At 36.0% G+C, this 23,245-nt stretch overlaps 2 protein-coding genes across 2 annotated transcripts in view; one reads left to right on the forward strand and one right to left on the reverse strand.

Annotated features, from left to right (window-relative positions):
* Positions 1-4,586: 4,586 nt before the first annotated feature.
* LOC125241549 (macrophage migration inhibitory factor homolog) lies at positions 4,587-10,733 on the forward strand. The gene is made up of 3 exons (XM_048150082.1): positions 4,587-4,741; positions 7,229-7,404; positions 10,613-10,733. The coding sequence occupies exons 1-3, from the start codon at positions 4,634-4,636 to the stop codon at positions 10,677-10,679; spliced, it is 351 nt and encodes a 116-aa protein (XP_048006039.1). The 5' UTR covers positions 4,587-4,633; the 3' UTR covers positions 10,680-10,733.
* Positions 10,734-21,426: 10,693 nt separating this feature from the next.
* The window catches only part of LOC125240513 (probable 3',5'-cyclic phosphodiesterase pde-5), a 52,899-nt gene continuing 51,080 nt past the window's right edge, over positions 21,427-23,245 (reverse strand). Inside the window, 1 exon segment of the mRNA XM_048148405.1 lies at positions 21,427-21,615. Within this exon segment, the coding sequence (XP_048004362.1) occupies positions 21,427-21,615 (189 nt within the window).

Consider the following 23,245-nt stretch of genomic DNA (forward strand, 5'->3'; position numbering starts at 1 on the left):
GACACGTCAAACTTATAACACCCGCGTCGTTTTTGCGTCGGGGGACATTGAAAAAATAATAGTACCTACTGTATTAACAACACAACTACTCCACACGAGATGGCGCGCATTTCGCCACAAAAACTCAAATAGTGTATTTTCTATTCGTTTTAGCCTTGACCTGTGTCGCCATCTAGTGTTTGCAATAAATATTACTTACATCGACCGAAAGAATTCTGTCTTAACAGTACAACTACTGCACACGAGATGGCGCGCGAAGAAAAACGCATGAAAACTCGAAAATTCGCGTTTTCCGGGACCTAAGGATAAGTTAGACCGATTTTTCACCCCCAAAAACCCCCACATAACAAATTTCTGCGAAATCGTTAGAGCGGTTTCCGAGATCGTCAGTGTAAATAAATATATAAATAAATAAATAAATAAATAAATATACAAGAATCGCTCGTTTAAAAGTATAAGAATCTGGGCGACCGAGCTTCGCTCGGTTCTATTTTAATATATCACGTCTTTAGATAAAAAAAAAACTCTTATAAATACAAAAACAAAAAAAAGACAAAAAACAAAAACTTAATTTCAGACCGGGATTCGAAACCCTGACACCTACGATCTATCTGCGTACATTAGACCGACCTCGTGCGACTGAGCTAAGCGGAATCGATGCGCGCGCGGCGAAATTAAGGACCATATTTTACGTTTACAAATGCGAAAGAAAAACTCATGAAAACTCGAAAATTCGCGTTTTCCGGGATCTAAGGCTACGCTAGATCGATTTTTCACCCCCGAAAACCCCCACAAAACAAATTTCAGCGAAATCGTTAGAGCGGTTTCCAAGATCGTCGGTATATATAAATAAATAAATAAATAAATAAATAAATAAATATACAAGAATTGCTCGTTTAATAGTATAAGATTTGTTTTACAAGGTGGCAAAGTTGTTGTTTAACCGCACGTGCCAATATTGATACCCGAGCAAGCGAAAAATTCCAATATTGACCCGCGAGCGTAGCGAGTGGTTCAAAAAGTGGAATATTGTGCGTTGCAAGAGTTTCAAGGCACGAAGGTTAAACAGACTTTGCCACCGAGTGAAACACAAAATTTTTCGTCACACCAACACGAACAAAATACTGACTATACACCCTGTTTTTATTGAATTCCGTTAATTTTTTTGGCGAATTTAACTAAAAGTGATATACCTACAGGGTGGTTCCTGATAACGAACCTAACGACGTATCGAATTTAACGGAAAACAAAAAAACACGGTGTAGAATATCAAACTAAATCAAATCCATCAAATTAGGTATTCAAGTAAGCCAGATCCGAGTTAAACCATCAATTAAACTAATTACATACATGCATATATCTATAGATGTATTTTAATTGTATCACCTCGAGTACGAGTAAAGCGATAGATGTATTCAGTAACATTTTGCCAGAGTTTAACGTTGAACGTTACAAATTATTTATGCAGATAATATATACATACATACATATAATCACGCCTATATCCCATAAAGGAGTAGGCAGAGGGGTAGAGAGGACATTTACTACTAAGTTTCAGTGCCGCTCTTGGCAAAAAGGGTTTGAAAGAAATCCAAATTGTGACATTGCAGTGACATGTTGCCAGCCTCTCGCCTACGCCACAATTTAACCCATATTCCATAGTCGACTTCTACGGGGGGGTCCACGGGAAGAAAGAGGGGGGATAATATATCTCAACCTGTTACACTTTAATATAAAAATGTTGGCAGTCTACTAAGTAATATACAATACTAATGTACTTGTACTTATGTGAAATATGAAATAGTAGAAATAAAAAACACAAAAATATTCCATACTAATTTGTTATTGTTTATTTTACCAGAGTTTAACCGGCGGTGTCACCGGCCGTTAATCCGAGGAAGCAGTGGACTTCCTGATCTGCGTTCCCATCATTATCGGCAAAGACTACGTCTTATAATGGTATCAGAAGCGACACAATACAATACAAATACTCTTTATATAGCAAACAAAGGCACATCTCGAACACTGGCGATCAAGTAATGGACGCCTGCAGCTCAAGGAGTGTCACATGCGCGTTGCCGACCCATTAGAAACTTGTACACTCCTTTTTTGTTGAACCGCATATTGTAGTTCATAGGAAATATCTCGGCAGGGAGTTTATTCCTTGTCACAGTATAATAAAGAGTACTATCGTAAAATCCTGTAGCACTGTAGTAAAAATGCAATTTTGAGACGCTAACAGGAGCGAAAATGTTAATATGAAAAGGAGCTCCCCTTTTAATTTGGGTATTTTAGTTAAATATATTATACTAGTGTTATTAACTAGATTTATTGACAAAAAAAATGTCCATTCAAAATAACTCCGTTAAAATATTGCGAAAAAATATTTTAAATCGAGGTTCCGCTCTCGACTATTTCTGTCCTTCAAAACTTAATCAATCGTAACGAGAATTGAGAATCTGATTAACAATGAAATTATCTGTGTCGAACCGTTTAGTTTTTTGGCTAATTGTTGCCAATTTTGAATACCACACCGTTTTTTGCGCCATAATCATTTAGGCCGTTTTTGAAAATTTTTGATGGGCTCTAGCGTCTTTAAAAATAATAATATAAAAAAATGAAAGCGGTCCGAAACAGATAAAAATAATATTAATCTGTGTTAAAAAAATCATTGCTCTATATTCAAAAACCAGGGAGGAAATAGTATCGAGCGTTTGTATGGAGAATTGGCCCGTCCTGTATCGTTGGCCCCTAAAAAAAAGTTGGCCCACGACTGCGCAAAGCGTTTGCTTAACCTATGGTTTACCTATACAAAATCTGTGATTACAGCGTCTGTATCGACCCTAGGATTTTGAACTTCTGTTTAGTTATTCTTTGTACCTCACGGATTTGAACTTAGAACTCCAAGCATGTGAACCAACACGCCTTGATCTCATCTCTAAACGTCTTAACTGACAGCAACTATTCATTAAAATGTCAAGTATATTGCAGTAGCCACAGAGTTTATTTTATATTGAGTAACTTAGCAGTTGCGCCTTTTTAGTGTATTTAAATAAGATCGAAAGTGAATTGGTATCTCTAAATTCAACAAAAGAAACTATATTTAGATTAACCTACTATACAAAAAAAGAAAATAGTAATTCCGGTAGCACAGATTATTAATAAGAATAGGCTACTTGCCTCCGAGTCAAATCAGCTTCTTTTTAAGAACTGTCAAAACGAATTTGAACGTGTTGCTAATATGAAATTTATATGAAATTGAATTGAGTGACGTAACGGTCAACTCAGTTACTTTATATATTTCTACCTGACTTATTAAATAGAAATTAGATTTCAAAATTAACTTCTGTCCATGTTTATCTTATAATTATCTGATGTTTTATTTCGTGCATGGTATAAAATATTTTATTTTAACTACTAGCTCGGAAACACGTGTTTTGTCCTAATAATAAGCGGGTAAAAACGCATTTTATCCACTAGTCCTTAACTTGCCCGAAAAAGTCAAATTAACTACGCTTTAAAATTTAAAAGAGTAATCTAATAAAGATGATTTACCACCTTAACTACTGGAAGCATGATAAACGCATTTTTTGGTTGTACGTTTCCGTCGTGAGGGGAAACGACCGCGACACTCGCGACCAATGTATTTTACTTCACGGAAAAAACATCCAAGTTCAGATTCTATCGGACGTCCGTTCGCTCGTGGTTCAACTATAGAACCTCACTTGCTCGTTTTTCAATTCCACATAGTTAAAATACAACTTTGCCCCCTTGTATAACAAATAACTATTATTTTAACTACAGTCAAGTTCCCTATAATAAGTTACTAACGTAACAGATCCTTCACTTGCCCGCAAAACGACAAATACCTACGCTTTATTTAACTAGTACTAATAAGTTCTTAATTGTTGTAGAGTGGCTTAGGGTTCCAATTGGTTGACTGTACAAGAGATGCACACACTAAAGAAGTCAATATCCATAGATTTAGGATTATTAAACTAGATTGTGTAGTTAGGTCAAAAAGTGTGTCCACATGAGAGGTCATTGTTTGGGCTGGTGTCCCTCTCGCACTTACTGACAATGTCAACATTATTCAGTGACGTCATCACTGTCATACATTTGGGGATACCAGTCAATTTTCAAAGTTACTACCTAATCTACTAATACCCATTTGAACGTATTTTTTAATTATACAAATCTTTGATTTATTGGCATCAAAATAATTCATTATTTTCCAATTCTTTGAAATACATCGAAACCCTAGTTTGAATATAAAACTAAAATAATATAAGAAGTTATAAAGTCAGGTAATATATAGATAAAAATACTATGGTAACCTCATTAACACTGGCCACACGTGCGAGAGGGACACCAGCCCAAACAATGCCCTCTCATGTGGACCTTCGCTAGTCTGATACGATCACCTTTCTGTCTCAGTGATAAGGTTCAATTTAGTATGGAAAAAATGTGATTCCGCTGTCCCCTGTAAAGGTCTTTGTCAATATCAAACTCGCGGTAATGTTACTGATAAGTTACATAACCTCTGAAACCACAGATAACAACGACACCGTTATCAATGTTATTTATATACTTTCCGTCAAACATCTCAGTGGTCACAAACAAGTTGTACAAAATGCCGTGCCTTAGGATCTTAACTAATATTCCTAGTAGTAAAATCCCTACGGATTTCGTGAATAAAATCATGCCTGTGCTGGCAAAAGTTGTGAGGAAAGACGTTGAGGTATGTACTGTTTTTACTTCCTTCATAAATAAGTTTATGGCAATGATGTAATCTTTGCTAAGGTACGGCGGGACAAATCTCGACTGGGGGGCAATGGTAACTAATCCATTTTTTCCATTATTACACCATGATTTTGAGTTCTACATGTATCCACCGAACACGCCTACCATATATAATAACCGGCGGACACTCTATTTAATAATGCAAACATTGTAAAACATGGAAAAATGGACCAGTTACATTTTTGCCCCCTAGTTGAGATTTGCCCCGTTGTACCTTACATGTTTTTATTATTGTTGACTGTTACTGTGTTAGTTTTGAACGCCCCCCCCCCTAGTGCAGGTTCCAAGGAGATGTTTCGTTTGCAAAAATAGCGCACCTCATTCTGACTTCTGATATCCATACTAATATATATATATATATATATAAATATTATAAATGGGAAAGTGTGTGTGTCTGTTTGTTTGCCCGTCTTTCACGGCAAAACTGAGCGACGGATTGACTTGATTTTTTAAGTAGAGATAGGTGAAGGGATGGAGAGTGACATAGGCTACTTTTTGTCTCTTTCTAACTCCCTACTTTCCTAAAATGGGGGGTGGAAGTTTTTATGGAGCATTCCGCAATTTTCAAATTTAGTACGAGCGAAATCGCGGGCAAGAAAGCTAGTATATTGTATAGATCCCAGACATCCTATAAACACACAATTACGTTGCGTTGTTTCATCACAGAGTTTCTATACGTACCTATAGCTAATAAGTTCTTCTTCCATCATCAGATCAGCTCCATGTCATCATAATATTTTACTGTCATCCGTTTTCCATATCCAATTATCCATTCATTTACGGAAGGTAAAAACGACTGCTGGCTGTGCCTGTGTGGTGACGGGTTAAGAATTTCACCCCCCCTTTTCTTCCCGTGGGTGTCGTAGAAGGCGACTATGGGATATGGGTTAAATTGTGGCGTAGGCGAGAGGCTGGCAACCTGTCACTGCAATGCCACAGTTTTCGTTTTTTTTTTCAACCCCTTATTTGCCAAGAGTGGCACTGAAGCTTTAGTAGTTTCATGTGCTCTGCCTACCCCTTAATGGGATACAGGCGTGATTGTATGTATGTATGTAAAAACGAATACTTAGGCAATACCCTTAGAAATTAAGTGTTCGTAAATCTTGGAAGAATTTGAATCATTTTTGCGTAGGTTCGAATCCGAACAAGATGAATACTTATTTGAACCGGATGACAATATTATGAAAATATTTTATTATTTACTAGCTTTTGCCCGCGGCTTCGCTCGTGTTAGAAAGAGACAAAAAGTAGCCTATGTCACTCTCCATCCCTTCAACTATCTCCACTTAAAAAATCACGTCAATTCGTCGCTCCGTTTTGCCGTGAAAGACGGACAAACAAACAGACACACACAATTTCCCATTTATAATATTAATATTAGTATATTAGTAATTAGTATAGTATGGATTTAACACTTACATAATGGAAACCAAACTCACTCTATCCCCCAAAAAAAAAAAGAACATTTGTAAGGATAATTTTGAGAACTCAATTTACTTACCTACAATGGCTATTATAGATCTCATTACGTTTTAAATCGACACGAGTTACGAATTTCCTTTTCGCACGACATTTTTTTTTCCATTTCGAAGGTTCGACCTGAAAGAGGAATGAACTTCTTTGTGCACTAGTGCGGGCAAAAAGCACCATCTGTACCATAGAGCTATAAGTAAGGGATGAGTTGTAACTCTATACATCAGTAAATGCGGGTTATTTGTATAGGCATAGTTAAGTGACATCTAGCGACAATCACACGTCAATCACGCGTGGCGTCAACTGGCGTGAATTATCAGTACCACTACTCGATACTAGGTGGCAACTGTGTCTCGTCTGCCAGAAGCAGAAGGAATTGAAAACAGAGTACTGATTAATACTTTTTCCCCTCACTAGCTCGGAAACACGTGTTTTGTCCTTTAATACCAGCGGGTAAAAACGCATTTTATCCACTAGTGAATAAAGTAATTTGACCTTGAATAAAGTCACATTAACTGCTTTAAAATTGATAAAAGTAGGTGAATCTAGTAATAAAGATGATTTACCACCCGTGGAACTACTGGAAGCAGTGATAAACGCATTGTGTGCGTTGTAGTTTCCTCGCTATAGTGAGGGGAAAAGTTTTGTGTTACACTCGGGTGCAAATGTATTTTACTTCTCGTGTTGTAAAAAACTTGCATGTTCAGGATTCTATTCTTGATTATTCTGATAGGATTCTATTCTGATGACTATAGAATCCTTTCACTTGTTCGTTTTTCAATTCCACACTCGGCGTTAAAATACAACTTTGCCCCCTTGTATAACAAATAACTATTGTAATATTAGCTAAAAATTGGTGAGCGGTGAGAGGTGAATTAGACTTTTTGTTCGTCGCGACATCTATTGACAAGTAGCAGTACTGATAATTTACGCTAGTTTTATCATATTCCAGAAATTCTCCTGCGTGATAGTAGGAGATTGTCAACTGTCCTTCGCAGGGGATTCCTCGCAGCCGGGAGCGATATCCACGCTAGAGTCCATAGGGCATGTCGAACCGGAGGACAACCGGATGATCGGACAAGAGCTGTCAACATTCGTGCAGCAGGAACTTGGGATACATCCTAAAAGGTGAGAGGAGCTGTTGGTCCTTTAGAAATATTCAGAATAAGAGTTTTGAATAATTCACGGTTATTTTCATTAGACTTATATTGACCGGGATATAGACCGTGATTACCTTTTTGATTTCGACGCAGTTGCGTGCATAATGATCACAGAAAACTGACGAAGGCGGGTGGATCAAAGTTGCGTAGACTGCGCGCTATCTACCCTTTCGCGCGCGTCGGCGGCGTTCACTTTCATCGTTACCACTGGTCGAAATATCGGGAGCTCTATAAAAATCAAAAAGGTAATCACGGTCTATATCCCGATCAATATAAGTCTAATATTCAGAATCTTTTTTTCAAAGAACGCCATATTCTAACTTCTCATCAGCGACAGCCAGATATCTTTTATAGGAGACTACTCAAAATGTGTATATGTGGAACTTGGAATACATTCTAAAAGCTGACGAAATCCTGTTAGGTCTTTAGAAAATTATGCACCACTTTTTAGGGTTCCGTAGTCAACTAGGAACCCTTATAGTTTCGCCATGTCTGTCTGTCCGTCCGTCCGTCCCGTCCGTCCGTCCGTCCGTCCGCGGATAATCTCAGTAACCGTAAGCACTAGAAAGCTGAAATTTGGTACCAATATGTATATTAATCACGCCAACAAAGTGCAAAAATAAAAAATGGGAAAAAATGTTTTATTAGGGTACCCCCCCTACATGCAAAGTGGGGGCTGATATTTTTTTTCATTCCAACCCCAACGTGTGATATATTGTTGGATAGGTATTTAAAAATGAATAAGGGTTTACTAAAATCATTTTTTGATAATATTAATAGTTTCGGAAATAATCGCTCTTATAGGAAAAAAAAGTGCGTCCCCCCCCTCTAACTTTTGAACCATATGTTTAAAAAATATGAAAAAAATCACCAAAGTAGAACTTTGTAAAGACTTTCTAGGAAAATTGTTTTGAACTTGATAGGTTCAGTAGTTTTTGAGAAAAATACGAAAAACTACGGAACCCTACACTGAGCGTGGCCCGACACGCTCTTGGCCGGTTTTTTTTTAAACATACTGTGTCATCATTATCAGGGACTGTCAGTTATTCTTCATAGAAATTGTATATAAATGCTTGGAAATCTTGAAACATATCCTAAAAGGTGAAAAAACTGTAAGTACCCTCCTTTTTTTGAAGAACGCCTTTTTTAGTCCTTGTAAGCTGCAGGGCCGCCGGTGGTGAATAAAACGCGTAAAATATTTGACTGTACAGTATAATACAATTATGTACACATCACACACAAGGAAAACACAAGAATATATACACAAAAACTGGCTATTTACACAAATATTTACAAAATGTGCGAAATAGAACATTTGTCGCTCATTGACATGACAGAATTCTGAGAAAAAATCTGTAGAAAAACAAAAGACGCGCTGGCAGCGGCATCCGTACCGGCCAGGCTGCCAGCACGCGCGCAGCACGGGGGTTTGTAGTTCCGTCGCCTACAGTACTCATCATAAGCAACTACCAGAAAACTTTCATAAGGGATGCCTCTCAACCGGGAGCGATATTCCACGCTAGAGTCCATAGGGCACGTCGAACCGGAGGACAACCGGATGATCGGACGAGAGGCTGTCAACATTCGTGCAGCAGGAACTTGGGATACATCCTAAGGCCGTTTTCACATTATCCGATCCGATATCGGATGTCGGAAGGATTTCAATAGAAAAAATCCAAGATGGCGCCTGTAATGTATGGGATATCGGTCCGACATCCGATATCGGATCGGATAATGTGAAAACGCACTAAAAGGAGCTGTCGGTCCTTTAGTAACCTTCACAGTATTTCTTTTTTTTTCAAAGAGCGCCATATAATAACTGATCTGATGAGCAGGGACTGCTAGCAGCTAGCAGTCCCTGCTCATCAGATCAGAAGTCTCCTGTGAACGATAGCTGCTATCGTTCACAGGAGACTTCTCAAATTGTGTATATAAGGTCCTAATTTATTAGTTGCAGATATTTTAACACATGATACTTTACATTAAAATAATTAACTTTAAATATAAATTAAGAAATCTTTTCATGTAACTTTTTTGATTTCATTTTCCTAACAAAAAAATTAATTATAATTTCGTCTAAAAAAAAATCATCATGTGCATTATCACATGTCACAATAACACTGTCTGTCATATCAACAATTGTTTGTTGTAAATGTCGTAAAGGTTCGGCGGGAAAACTGCACATGTCATTGAAGTGGCCAGTTACAGTTAAGTGGTACGTTAAAGAGGTACTAGAATCTGTTCAATGAGTTCTCATTTAATAATCACATAAACAGGGTGTTTTTACGTAGCAAATTTGTTTTTCCGTTTTCTCCAAAAAAACATCGTAAAAGCTATAATGTTTCACGGTTTAATATACTCCAGAGACCGAGTACTATCAGCTGTAAAAATATCTGCATCTAATAAATTAGGACCTTATATATAGGTACACCTCGGACACTGGTGATCAAATATATGAAAACCATTTTTTTCAAAGTTGTCCACCCCTCAGAATCGCGAGCTTTTTCAATCCTAATAGGAGAAAAAAGTGACCCAAGGTTTTTTCCCATTCCGTTACCATATTTTCATACATTTTGTATAGCGGTAACGGAATGGAAGGTTTTAAAAATATATGGAAATCTTGGAACATTTTTTTTCTCCTATCAGGATCGAAAGAGCTCGCGATTCTGAGTATGAATCGCGTAAAAAATACCCATGTTACAAAAAACAAAATGGCCAGGATATCGCTCCCAGCTGGGAGGCATCCCTTACTAAAGTTATCTGGCAGTCGCCTGATGATGAGGACTAAATAAGGCGTTCTTTAAAAAATGGAGCATACAGGTTTCTAAAGAGCGAAAAGGGTTCTGACCTTTTAAGTTGTATTACAAGTTCAACCTATAGCACAGTATAATAAAGAGTACTATCGTACAGTATGGCCACTCCCGCTCCCCGCTGAAAGCGCCGCCCACCCCCTCTCGTTTACCTCACAGTTACCGCCTGTCCACAACGCGAACAGTCGACCTGTCAAATCTCACTCATACTTAGCATGGTACGCGTTCACCGACACGAGCTTCGACTGTGTGCGTAGGAACGCGCCTCTTTCATATATTTGATAGCCAATGTCCGAGTTGTGCCAATTGCGGTGGTCCACGTTTGTGTGGAAAAATAATCAAATTCTATGTTTTTCTTTGTTCTAGGTTTTTCATAAGTATCTACGATATCAAAGGCACGAACATAGTAAAAGGAGGCGACACACTTAATTAAGAGAATGTAATGTATATTGTTACCCTTTCAATATTACATTTCAGTTATTAAAAAGGTTTTTTTCTTTTCTACATTAATTTGACGCCTGGCGTTTTCATCATAGCACAGTTGTCTCCGAGGTAGAAAGAAATGAAATTATGTAGTAGAATTAAGGCGTAAAAGTTTGTTATTTTTTAGTCGAAATACCATTAGTTTTATATTATGACTTACCAGCTTAAAAATAAATAACATTATAGTAGGGCCGTATAGCTGTTGGCACCGATGTAGTATAAAATAAAAAATATATTTTATGTCGACCATTTCTTTATCGAACCAGTGTCCTCTGAAATCGTATCACAGCAGTTCTCAAAAAAATTGTACAAAAATTAAGGAAAAAGTTAAATCATTTGTTTATATTCGTATTTTGTTACCGAGATTTATTTGATGAATTGAAGTTTTTAACGTGACAACGTCTAATAACTCGTTACAACGGGCTGCACACACAAAAAAATTGACATAATTGTCCCGTTCCGCAAGCCAATAGGCGAGACGACTAAAAGAAACTAATTAGTCCTTCAGTTAGACACGTATATTTTTTTTCTCGTAAACGAAAAATGACGACGGTACAGTGCGTTGAAGTTTCGCGTGACGTCACGCCTAGGTACAACTTTTACTTAGTAGTGACGTCACAAGCCTCTCCGGAACTTTAATGCTCTGTCTTTGATCTCTCTCTTTGATCTTTGTACTTTTTCATGAATTAAAAAAGCGAAAAATATGTATTCAGTATTTTTGGACGATCTAACTGACGGACTAAACAGAATGCCTTTTTTTACGTAGTCGTCATCCCTATTGTCCCGTTCCGCAAATCTCATTGTTTAATCTATCAATACCTACTACTGTAATGTTTGACGTTGTGACGTCAAACTACCGTCTCGTCTGTAAACCGACTTTACCGACAACCAATTTTTGTAAGTTTTATTTCGTCATTAAGGTTCTCAGCCGGCGTATCATGCTGCCAATTTTATCACTTATCCACGTGGATAAAGCATCCGTCACGCTTTAGCAAGTATGTCAGTGTGAGAGTGACAGATGTCTTATCCACGTGGATAAGTGATAAAATTGGCAGCATGGTACGCCGGCTGGTATCTATATATTCTATAACAATTATCCTGTATATACCTTATGAAAGTCGACTTATATTAACTAAATGTTGGTAACAGAATAGGATCAATTAAAATTTGCCGACGTGGTTTTTAGGAACAAGGGGCCAATTTTTGAGTCTCACGCGTTCGAATTCAGAAAATTGTCACTGAAAATAATAAGCAATTCATCGTTTTCAACCGGTATTTTAGTGACAGTGAGACTCAAAAATCGGCCCCCAGCAGGGCGATTTTTGAATTTCGCATACGGGATTTTGTCACTAAAATACCGGTTGAAAACGGTGACTTGCTTATTATTTTCAGTGACAATTTTCTGAATTCGAACGCGTGAGACTCACAAATCGGCCCACTGCTCATCAGTCGGCGTATTATGCTTTCAATTTTATCACTTATCTGTGCCTACACAGGCGTTAAATAAATAAAAATAAATAATAAAACTACGAATTGACACTGAACACTTTATTGTAGAGCATTTCTAGGACATTTATGAACATTGATATAGTTAAACATGGTAAAGCTTATATAATTATAAGTATAATACGAATTATACTATGTATAATGTATATAATAGTAGTCTGAATATACAATAAATAGTGCGGAAAAGAAACTCATCACATCATATACAATAGGCTACTAGACTCATATCGAATTTGGCACAATAAATGATTGTCTTCTATAGTATTTGACATAAAAAAACACTATTTATAGATTTTGGGTATTAGAAATGTATGATATGACTACGTAAATATTTTTGATTTAAAATGTGTGTAACTATTTATTTATTTTGGCAACCGAAAACGCTGTCAGCGATGTAGTGACGTCATTGAATTCGAACCTTACTGCACGTCAAAACAATCACTGACATATTGAACTTTATGCCTTCATACTTAAAAAGTCAGAAAATGTTGTTTTCGAATAGAATGACCTGATGCATAGATAATCTATAGATTAACATGACTGTGTTGTTTTCGCCTGATTACGTAAAAGTAGACTTAAAATATTATTTTTGCTGTTTTTAAGTCATTATAAAATATGGTAATATTTTATTTCGGTTGATTGGACAGTACTTTATCATATAAGACAGACTTTAAAAAAGGGTCAAGTAGCCTAAGTATAGCAGAGCGGCTCACTCCGCCATTCTATAATTACAAGCTATAAGTACATGCCGGCTGCCGCGAGTTCGCGGCCCATTCAGTGGTGACTACCTTCGCGCAGCTAAATAGAATTCAATGTCTGCTGCTCGCGTGCGGTCCCTTTGTTAATGTAGGTAAGAATTTAGAATGGCGGCATTTTGTGAAAATCAAAGGAGTGAGCCTTCTGTACTTGTACTAAGTATTACAATATATTCTGTGACAATAGCAAAGTTTGGCAGCGATTCAGATTCGAAGCGTATTGTCTTTTGAATGTAGAACACTATCCCATTCGGCTATTTAGGGTTATCAAAAATTATATCTTATATAGAGTGCAATTTTTATAACTGGCAATATTTTCTGGATATGGGCCGGCTATGTAAAAAATAGTAGAAACATCAAATATGTAGGTACTATCGAACTAACTGAATCATTACCCACCAAGCTAATTTTGCCAAACCGTCTAAATGTAAGTACTTAGATCGAAATTCGCTTGAAGATGGGTATTTGGTGGCGAACTTGTTACCATTCTATTAGACACTGACATGTATAAAATTTAGTTCGTATTTGAAACGACGTAAGGGATAAACCTTATAAGTTTGAAAGTTTCAAATGAATTATCTGCCAAGTAGGTCATGATTCAGTCGGTTCGATAGTACATGTATGTACTTACGTATTGTGAATGGCACAAATAAATATGTCTTTTATCTTTAATATTTTACCTTTTACTCACTCAAAGATTACCCCTTTCATTTTGACTCAAGAAATCTCTAACGCTACTCGCGGGACGAGTTAATCGAGCGATTTTTCACTATATTGCATTGCCTTGTGCTTTGTGTCCATAATTTGTGAAAATTTACGAAAATGTCGATTCAAATTAAGGTATTTTTTTTTTATCCTTATTAGTTCAGTGTCCGCTGTATGATGTCCTTAAATATTGCCGGTTATAAACACGCTGTAATAGCGCACTTTATACGCCCTGTTTATGCTTTAAGCGCCGAAAATGGGACACTGACAGTCTGACAGTGTTAAATACTTTATGGTTTCCACAACCGGAACATATCTTTATTTTTATATTTATTTATTATCGTTATTTAATGTAATTGGCAGTTTAATTAGTTCAATTTAACTTGATGAAGTTAATTCTAAACGGCAGTGTTTTAGAGTTATGATATTTGCGATCCGAGTACAATGACTATACACCGTGTTTTTTTTAATTAAGTGAACACGTTTTTATAGTCTCCTTTTTAAAAGAGTCGAATATCGGATACACCAAAAATATACCGGAAAACATTTTTATTATTATTATAATATTATAATTACGGTTAGAATAGTGAAAACGGTCATAATATTTTGAAATTGGCAGTTTAATGAATTTATATAATTTTATTGATCTAATACTCTTAATTATAATCGGCAGTAAGTTCGGTGTTTAGTTTAGGGCCACTCTCACCACCCGCTTAACTCAAGTTTAGTGGGCTGTCAACTGTCAAATTCCATATATAATGGAGGGTTAACCTCGGGTTAACCCTCCATTTTCGGTGGTGCAAGTGACCCTTAATGATGTTTACAATCTAATAGGCTAGTTTCCTACATTTAAAATACGAAATAAAGCATCACATAATTAGTAGAAAACTATGGACAGTAGTTATGTTTAAACATAATTTCTATTTAAAAAGTCAAAGAGAAAGATATAAAGTAAATGAATTGACCGTGACGTCACTCCTCAGTATTTCATAGTAATTCCATATTAGCAAATCGTTTTGACAGTTCTTAAAAAGAAGCAGATTTGACTAGTAGGAAACTAGCCTATTACCATGACTAAAGTAATACGACGGGGTGTTGTAATAAGTTTTACATTGTCTGTCTATCCGTGTCTATCTGTCTATGTCTCTGTCTATGACATCATAACTTGCGATAGGATGAACCGATTTAGATTTAGTTTTTTTTTTTAAAGCTAAATTAGTCGGAAGTGTTCTTAGCCATGTTTGATGAATATCGGTCCAGTTTTTTGTTTTTAGTTTTAATTATGCATAGTGGTTAATTATTAATTCGACACGTTTTTATACAGACTGATATTTTATTCGATTTTATTGAGACAAATACTCACAAATTCTTGCTAACGGTGCAATTCTTGTATATTTATTTTATATTTATACCGGCGATCTCGGAAACCGCTCTAATGATTTCGCTAAAATTTCGATCTTGCTTAGTCTTAGGTCCCAGTAAACGCGGATTTTCGAGTTTTCAAACGCTGAGCAAAGCCATCATATCATGTCATATTTTTTAATTGGCAGTATTTTAATGAGTTTAATTGACCAAATGCTGTTAATTCTAATGGGCAGTGTTGAAATGCTCAACGTAATTTGCAATATAATTACCATGACTGACAGTATGGAAAACGTTCAGTCTTTTTTCTGTACTGCGCTAAAATGTCAAAAACGCAGGTTGAAAATTGCTAAAATATTAGCCGAAGTTGATGGAGCAACATTGTGGAACTATACTCTATCAAACAAGTCTGTCAGTAAATAAGAACAAAGAAAACTATATGCATCCTTTCCTTTAGGCTGCTAGAGAAAAGGATACCTATAGTTTTCTTTGTTCTTATTTACTGACAGACTTGTTTGACAGAGTTTAGTTTTACGTGAACTGAAATAGATACCATACACTAAAGAAGAAGCGATCAAGCGATAGTTTTACGTGATTTATGAAACATGTAGGTATTTCATAAAGTTATTAATACTATTATTATTTAGTTCTAAAGTTTATAAACTGCTGTTCAGTCGATCTCGGACGGTCTAGAACACGTAATGACCACTTTTTTATATATTACCACATTTATATTGTATTATGATCTCTTAAATTCAATTCAAAATTTAAAGTTTAATTATTATTCTAAATTTTAATATATGAACTGTAACTGTTGACGTGTAATGTATCTGTGCATTTACGAAATAAATGAATATGAATATGAATATGAATATATACCGAGGGCCTGAACAACCCGAAAGATTTTAACCACGCATTTTGATATAAAACAAACGAAAAATGTTTTATGATTTTTTTCATTTTTAGAAAAAAAAAATTTCTTAATTTTTTTTTTTACTATTTTTGAATGTATTTTCACATAAAAAGTAAACGTTATTCATAAAACTGACTTTTAACGTTTTTTGTTCTATAAACCTAATTTTTGAAACGTTTCACTTCTCACTTTTTGACATCTATATATCAATGAGGATAGTGAGACTAATTCTCCATAATGGCAACAACGCCTTTCAAAAGGTCTTTTGTACTGAGTTATCGATTTTTTTTGAATTGGTAAGAAGACTGAAACTAGGCGATATCCAGAAAAGTTTATATGACATTATAGTCTCTAAAGTGGTCAAAATCTTTCTGTTTATTCGGACCCACGGTGTATAATATATGTAGGGGTTCGTTAGTCTTCAAATGGCCGAAGGCTAATCTGCACAGAATAATAGGAGTCCCGCAGTAAACGAATAAATATATTCTAGGCATTTTGCGTTCTATACCGTCAGATAGCGGTATAGGTAGCAAAAGTATTACACTAGTCATTTTGCGTAGTATACCTTAATAATGTAGTAGACGTATAAATATTGTAACTAACTATTTTGGTTCAGTGATCCAAAGTGAATCTTGGCCTCCGAAACGAGAGATCGCCTGTCCCACCTGACCCGATCCTGCGCAGCCTCTTGCCAGTCACTGACTTGAAGCCGACGCAGATCCGCCACCACACTGTCCTCCCATCGATACCGAGACGTATAAATAAAATAAAAAAATATCATAGGACATTCTTACACATACACACATTGACTGAGTCCCACGGTAAGCTCAAGAAGGTTTGTGTTGCAGGAACTCTCACAACGATATATATAATACTAGCTGTTGCCCGCGGCTTCGCTCGCGTTAGAAAGAGACAAAAAGTAGCCTATGTCACTCTCCATCACTTCAAATATCTACACTTAAAATATCACGTCAATTTGTCGGTCCGTTTTGCCGTAAAATACGGACAAACAAACAGACACACACACTTTCCCATTTATAATATTAGTATGGATACAAATACTTAAATACCTACATAGAAAACATCCATGACTCAGGAACAAATATCTGTGTTCATCACACAAATAAATGCCTTTACCGGGATTCGAACCCAGAACCGCGGCGTAGCAGGCAGGGTCACTACGCGCTAGGCCAGACCGGTCGTATAATTGTATAAGCATACATATCAGTTGGAAGTTTTCTAAAATGAATTTATTATAGTACAGGTAGGCAATTATGGTCGCCGCGAGATAGATGACACGTCTTGTGTTCTAATTCATTAATGACATAAGGACTTACGGAACTAACTTGTTCCGTCTATTGTCCTTTGAGTCGTCGGCAACCCGAACCCTCCTTAGAACTTGTACATTCCTTTTTGCTGTGTACTTAACACAGCAAAAGGGATGTATTTCTAATAATGAATTTATTATAGCAGGTAGGTTACGGTGACCGCTTACCTCAGGCGGGCCGTCGCGACGTATAAACGATAAAATATCGGACCGTCCCTATTGCACTATATGTAAGTGCGATAGGGACGGTCTGATGTTTTATCATTTATCGCGCGACCATGATTCCTATCTGCTGAATTATCAACAGCACGGGAAGCATGGTCGCGCGATAGACGATAAAATAGCAGGCCGTCCCTATCGCACTATTTGTAAGTGCGATAGGGACGGCCTGATATTTTATCGTCTATCGCGCGACCATGCTTCCCGTGCTGCACGGGTAGCATGGTCGCGCGATAGACGATAAAATATCAGGCCGTCCCTATCGCACTATTATTAAGTGTGATAGAGACGGCCAGATGTTTTATCATTTATCGCGCGACCATAATTGCCTGCCAGGAAGCTATACAAAACCTGTAGTTTTGTAGATGCGATTTTTGAATGAATGAATAAGGATTAATTAGATAATCCATACTAATATTATAAATGGGAAAGTGTGTGTGTCTGTTTGTTTGTCCGTCTTTCACGGCAAAACGGAGCGACGAATTGACGTGATTTTTTAAGTGGAGATAGTTGAAGGGATGGAGAGTGACATCGGCTACTTTTTGTCTCTTTCCAACTCGAGCGAAGCCGCGAGCAAAAGCTAGTAGATAATATAATAGATACTGATGTACCTATCTAAAACAGTGAATAATTTTATTTGTTAATTAATTTATATAATTATGTAAATATTTAATGATTTTTTTAAACTTGATTAAATTTAAGACATATGTAGATAGTTTCTAATTGACCAGTTCTGAAGCTATTTATACAGCGTGTAAATTTAATGCAGGCATAAATAGGCCTAACAGACCTAATTTAATAAAATACCTAGCCTAATAAGAACACAATTAAATTAGAGGAATCATCATCATCATCATCCTCTTTGCGTTATCCCGGTATTTGCTACGGCTCATGGGAGCTTGGGGTCCTCTTTGACAACTAATCCCAAGATTTGGCGTAGGCACTAGTTTTTACGAAAGCGACTGCCATCTGACCTTCCAACCCGAAGGGTAACTAGACCTTATTGGAATTAGTCCGGTTTTCTCACGATGTTTTCTTTAATTAAATAAGAGGAATAATTTGTAAAAATTATCATCATCAGTAAAGGTTAGATGTATATTGTATACTTATATATACCTAATTATAAATTGACATTTGAGGTAAAAATAAGATACATATTCAAAAAATATGGATAAAAAAACACATATTTACGCATCTATTACATTCAAATATTTTAAATGCAACTATAATAATATAATTCAGAATATGTTTAGGTATATTATGCATACCTACGTTATAAACACCCATATATTTATGTAGAATAGAATAGTATAGAAATATTTTTATTCGTAAGCACTTAACAACGACGATAACAATATACTTACACAAAAATTACCGACACACAAACAAATAATCATACATCCACACAAAAGGCTAAGAGAGAAAAGTGCCACGAAATGGTCTCATCTCAGCATGTTGCTGGCGACTTCCAGCGCTGGTCTTTCGATGAGGCCATTCGGTGAAAACAATTATGAAAAGTAACAATTTAAGAATACAATAATAATAAAAAAATAGCAAAAAAGAAAGTACTTATACAAAAGACAACAAAGATTTATAACAGACATTACATTATTACACAGTATTTATCGGGCAAACGGGACTCAGACTCGTCACAGCTCGTCATGTGTACACAAGGTTTGGTTACTAAACAAACGAATCCAAGCTTTATGGTGGCGAAAGAACCGAGACAAAAATTTAGGAACCGGTGCTCCCGGTTCTTTTCATAATATCGGATTTATTCATTTTTTAAATTGTATCTGCATTTGGATTTGTGCGATGGCAGTTTTAATTTAATCTAAGATAAACATGATATTTACTATCGCAAATAGTGCAATTTGCAGCACTACACTGCTACAATTATACTACTGAACTTAATCCTGTAATATAACTATATTACTTAACTAGAGACGTATTATAATTATATCCCTAGACTAAGTTTAATCCAGTGATATAATTATATAACTGAACTAGTAACGTATTATAATTATATTCCTAGTAAGATGGTAAGGAATCGCTTTCGTTTAGCTATGTTACGGCATATAATTATATCCCTAGGGTTATAACTATACCTCCGCCGCACCGCCGCACTCCTGCCTACAATCATTTCACTAAACTGAATCATGTCATATAACTATATGACTAAACTAGTTTAGTATTATAGTTATATATATATTATTATTCAGTTTTTAATGAAATTTCACAGATACAAGTCCATTTTTTTAATACTAATTACTTTCTAAAATAAGCTCATTATACCAGTTTATACATATAACGATCAACACGTCAATGTATTATTTTTTTCATTTTTAATATTTTTTTCGTAATAGTAAATAGATTTTAAAAGTAAGACTATTGACTATAGCTTTTAACACTTTGCTACTTGATTGACTTAACCTTAAAATAAGTTGTGGCTAGAGAGCGGATCTCAGGTAGCGATTTTTAATATGGATATGACTAGTGCCTTTTTTAAATACATGTCATGTGGTTTATTTTATAATAAGGTCTTACAATCTATTATTACCTATTACATCACACACCGCAAAGTTCGCTGAATAATTCGATTAAATTAATATTATTTTTGCAACAGCTACAGAAAAACTAAAGAAAAGTATTTTATTCTAAATAAAGGAGTTTGTGTAAAGGAAGCGAATTATTTTCATTTTTCTATTTTTTGAGTCGTAATAGATGTGTGCAATTCTCAAACGAAATAATAAAGAAAAGGAACTAAACTATTAAAAAAATTAACAAACATTTTTTTTTATTTATTATCATCATAATCTTTGCCCAATATTCACAAAAGAACCAAAAAGGGTTTTATTTTTATGTTCCGATAGGTACTTACATTTTTTTGTGTAAAAAGAAAATATGCAAGTCATATCCATATTAATATTTAAATCGCTACTCGAAATCCGGTCTCTAGTTGTGGCTAACCTGAGTATGTTCTCACATATTAACCAACTTCTCAGTCCAAAGATAATCTGTCCTTTGCTTTGACCTACACACCTATAGGGTCCTATTGATCAACCCAAGAATGGTCTCACTTATTCACCATATTTTTAGGCCAAAGATAATTTACACTTTGCTGTGACACAGGTACTCACCTATAGGGTAGGGACTTATTGATCGGCCCAAGTATGTTCTCACTTAATGACCATCTTTTAGACCAAAGATACTTTATCTACACTTCAATTCACTACAAGGACTTAGTGATCGACCCAAGTACATGCTCACTTATTCACTATCTTTTCAGTCCAAAGATAATGTACAGTTTTTTTAATGGACTTGAGATGTTGCCCAAATCTACACTTTGTTTTAACTTGCACACCTACAGGGCCTTACTGATCGGCCCAAGTGTGTTCGCGCTCATTCACCATACTTTTAGTCTTTTTGTCTTTTATTTGACAGACCCTAGTACGTTCTCACGTATCCACTATCTTTTCAATCCATAGATAATCCACACTTTGCTTTGACTTACTCACCTACAGGTTCTTATTGAACGACCCAAGTATGTTTTCACTTATTCACCATCTTTTTAGTCCAAAGGTAATCCACACTTTACTTTGACCTTCAGGTTATTATTATTCGGCCGAAGTTATCACTTATGGTTCTTGTCAGTCCAAATATAATCCACACTTTGCTTGAACTTCCACATCTACAGTGTCTTATTGATCAACCCAAGTATGTTCTCACTAATTCAGCGTAGTTTTAGTACAAAAATACTTTATCTATACTTCACTTGGACCTACAGGATCCTATTGACCAACCAAAGTACGTTTTCACTTATTTGCCATCTTTTCAATCCAAAGAACACACTTCACTTTACTTTGACCTTCAGACCTTCAGGGTATTATTGATCAACCCAAGTACGTTCTCACTTATACACCAATGTTTCTTGCACATTCTACTTCACTCATTCCTCTTTGGTCTTCTCAATCTCTTTTGCCCTCGACTTCCATTGCTCCAGGTTAGCCGAGACCATGTCCACCATAGGTTTGGTGTTTGGGAACAGAGCTGCCAGTATCGTGTAACACGGCAGACATATTTGGCTTAAGAAGCCCACCTGAAACACAAACGGCACTTGAAATGTGTTCAAAGCATTTGATGATGAGCTGACAAAAAAATACGGGCCATTGTTAAATGTGACGTTATCTGGGTCAAGGGACCTTATTGTCGATGGCGCTTACGTCCCGCGGCGTCGTATTTGTACACGAACATCGTCCATAACGCCGTAAGCGCCATCGACAATGTCTCTTTACCCAGATAACGTCACAAAATTCTCTTTTGGTCTTGTCTTGACCTCTTTTATTATAAACATTAGCATAGGTACTTCTAAGAATGTGGTCATTTCAAAATAATAAAGCGAATTATTATTTGAAATGGTGACATCAGTGACTTTGCTCCCTTGTCAAACAAACTATTTTAATACACTTTTCAGTACAGACGGTGTTTTTTTTACGCATTAGTGCGAGAAGTTGTTCATTATATGTCAGGTCGAAGCTTCGGATGGCCATCTGTACTGAAAAACGTCGTACGATATACGTGAGAAAACTCCCTTTTTTACGCACTTGTATCGTAATGTACTATATCATTGGCCCACCCTGTATTGAAATCGTTCTAAAAAAAACTTTATTTTGTACTGCCGTCGTCGTTTCATTTTTAATTTTTATATTGCTTGTATTTCTTGTACACTGTACAGGGAATGGAAGCCACGAGAGGATAATAATTCCCACACAAACAAGTTTATTTAAGACGATACGGGAGTGAAAATGCTAAAATGGAAAGGAGTCTCCCTTTCAATTTGGGAATTTCAGTCAAATATACTAGTGTTATTAACTAGATTCATCGAAAAAAAATGTCCATTTAAGAACAACTCAGTTAAAAGATATTGCGAAAAAATCTTTAAAATCGAAGTACCTACCGCTCTCGACCGTTTCCTCCTTCAAAACTTATTTAAACGGAACGTAGAATCTGAATAACAATGAAATAATATGTGTCGGACCGTTTAGATTTTTTGACTAATTGTTACCGATCATGAGTCACACCTTTTTGAGCCATATTAAAAAGGCCGTTTTTAGAATTTTTTGATTGGCTCTAGCGTCTTTTAAAATAAAAATAGCAAAAAAACCAAAACGGTCCGACACAGATAAAAATAATAATAATCTGTCTTGAAAAAATCATTGCTCTATCTTCAAAAACCAGGGAGGAAATAGTCGAGAGATGGAGAATTGACCAGTATCGTATCGTCTTAAGAAATCCGCTGCAGTCGAATAAACAGAACATGCACACAGTCATAGGTCTTTTCATCGCCAGATAAAAGAAAAAGTCAGAAGAAGTACTACCAAGACACCAAATGGCAGAGATAGGTAAGTCTTTCCAGTAATGGAAAAGTGTCAAAAGCTACACTGTATTGACACTATTGACAGTAAAGTTGACACATATAATGGAGACCATACTGTAAGTTCATCATTTCAGGTTGTTGGTAAGGATGATGGACAACGATATTATAGCAGAAGATAGTTTAGTTTAGTATACATTATATATTCTAACACAACCAGACAGTCAATAGAAAACGATTCTTATTCGCATTTCTACGTTTAGTTAATGTGCAACCTTTTCTACTGACAAACTGGGAGTGCTAGAGTACCTATACAAGGTGCCCATGAGGAAACGGAATAATTTTAATAGTGTAT

Source organism: Leguminivora glycinivorella, chromosome Z (assembly GCF_023078275.1).
Source record: "Leguminivora glycinivorella isolate SPB_JAAS2020 chromosome Z, LegGlyc_1.1, whole genome shotgun sequence".
Lineage (NCBI taxonomy): Eukaryota > Metazoa > Arthropoda > Insecta > Lepidoptera > Tortricidae > Leguminivora > Leguminivora glycinivorella.

Bases quoted from the DNA above. Each gene is read 5' to 3' on its own strand.
- LOC125241549 (XM_048150082.1), top strand. From the start codon at position 4,634: ATGCCGTGCCTTAGGATCTTAACTAATATTCCTAGTAGTAAAATCCCT. The intron at 4,742-7,228 runs GTATGTACTGTT...ATCATATTCCAG, and splicing joins TTGTGAGGAAAGACGTTGAG to AAATTCTCCTGCGTGATAGT. The intron at 7,405-10,612 runs GTGAGAGGAGCT...TCTTTGTTCTAG, and splicing joins CTTGGGATACATCCTAAAAG to GTTTTTCATAAGTATCTACG.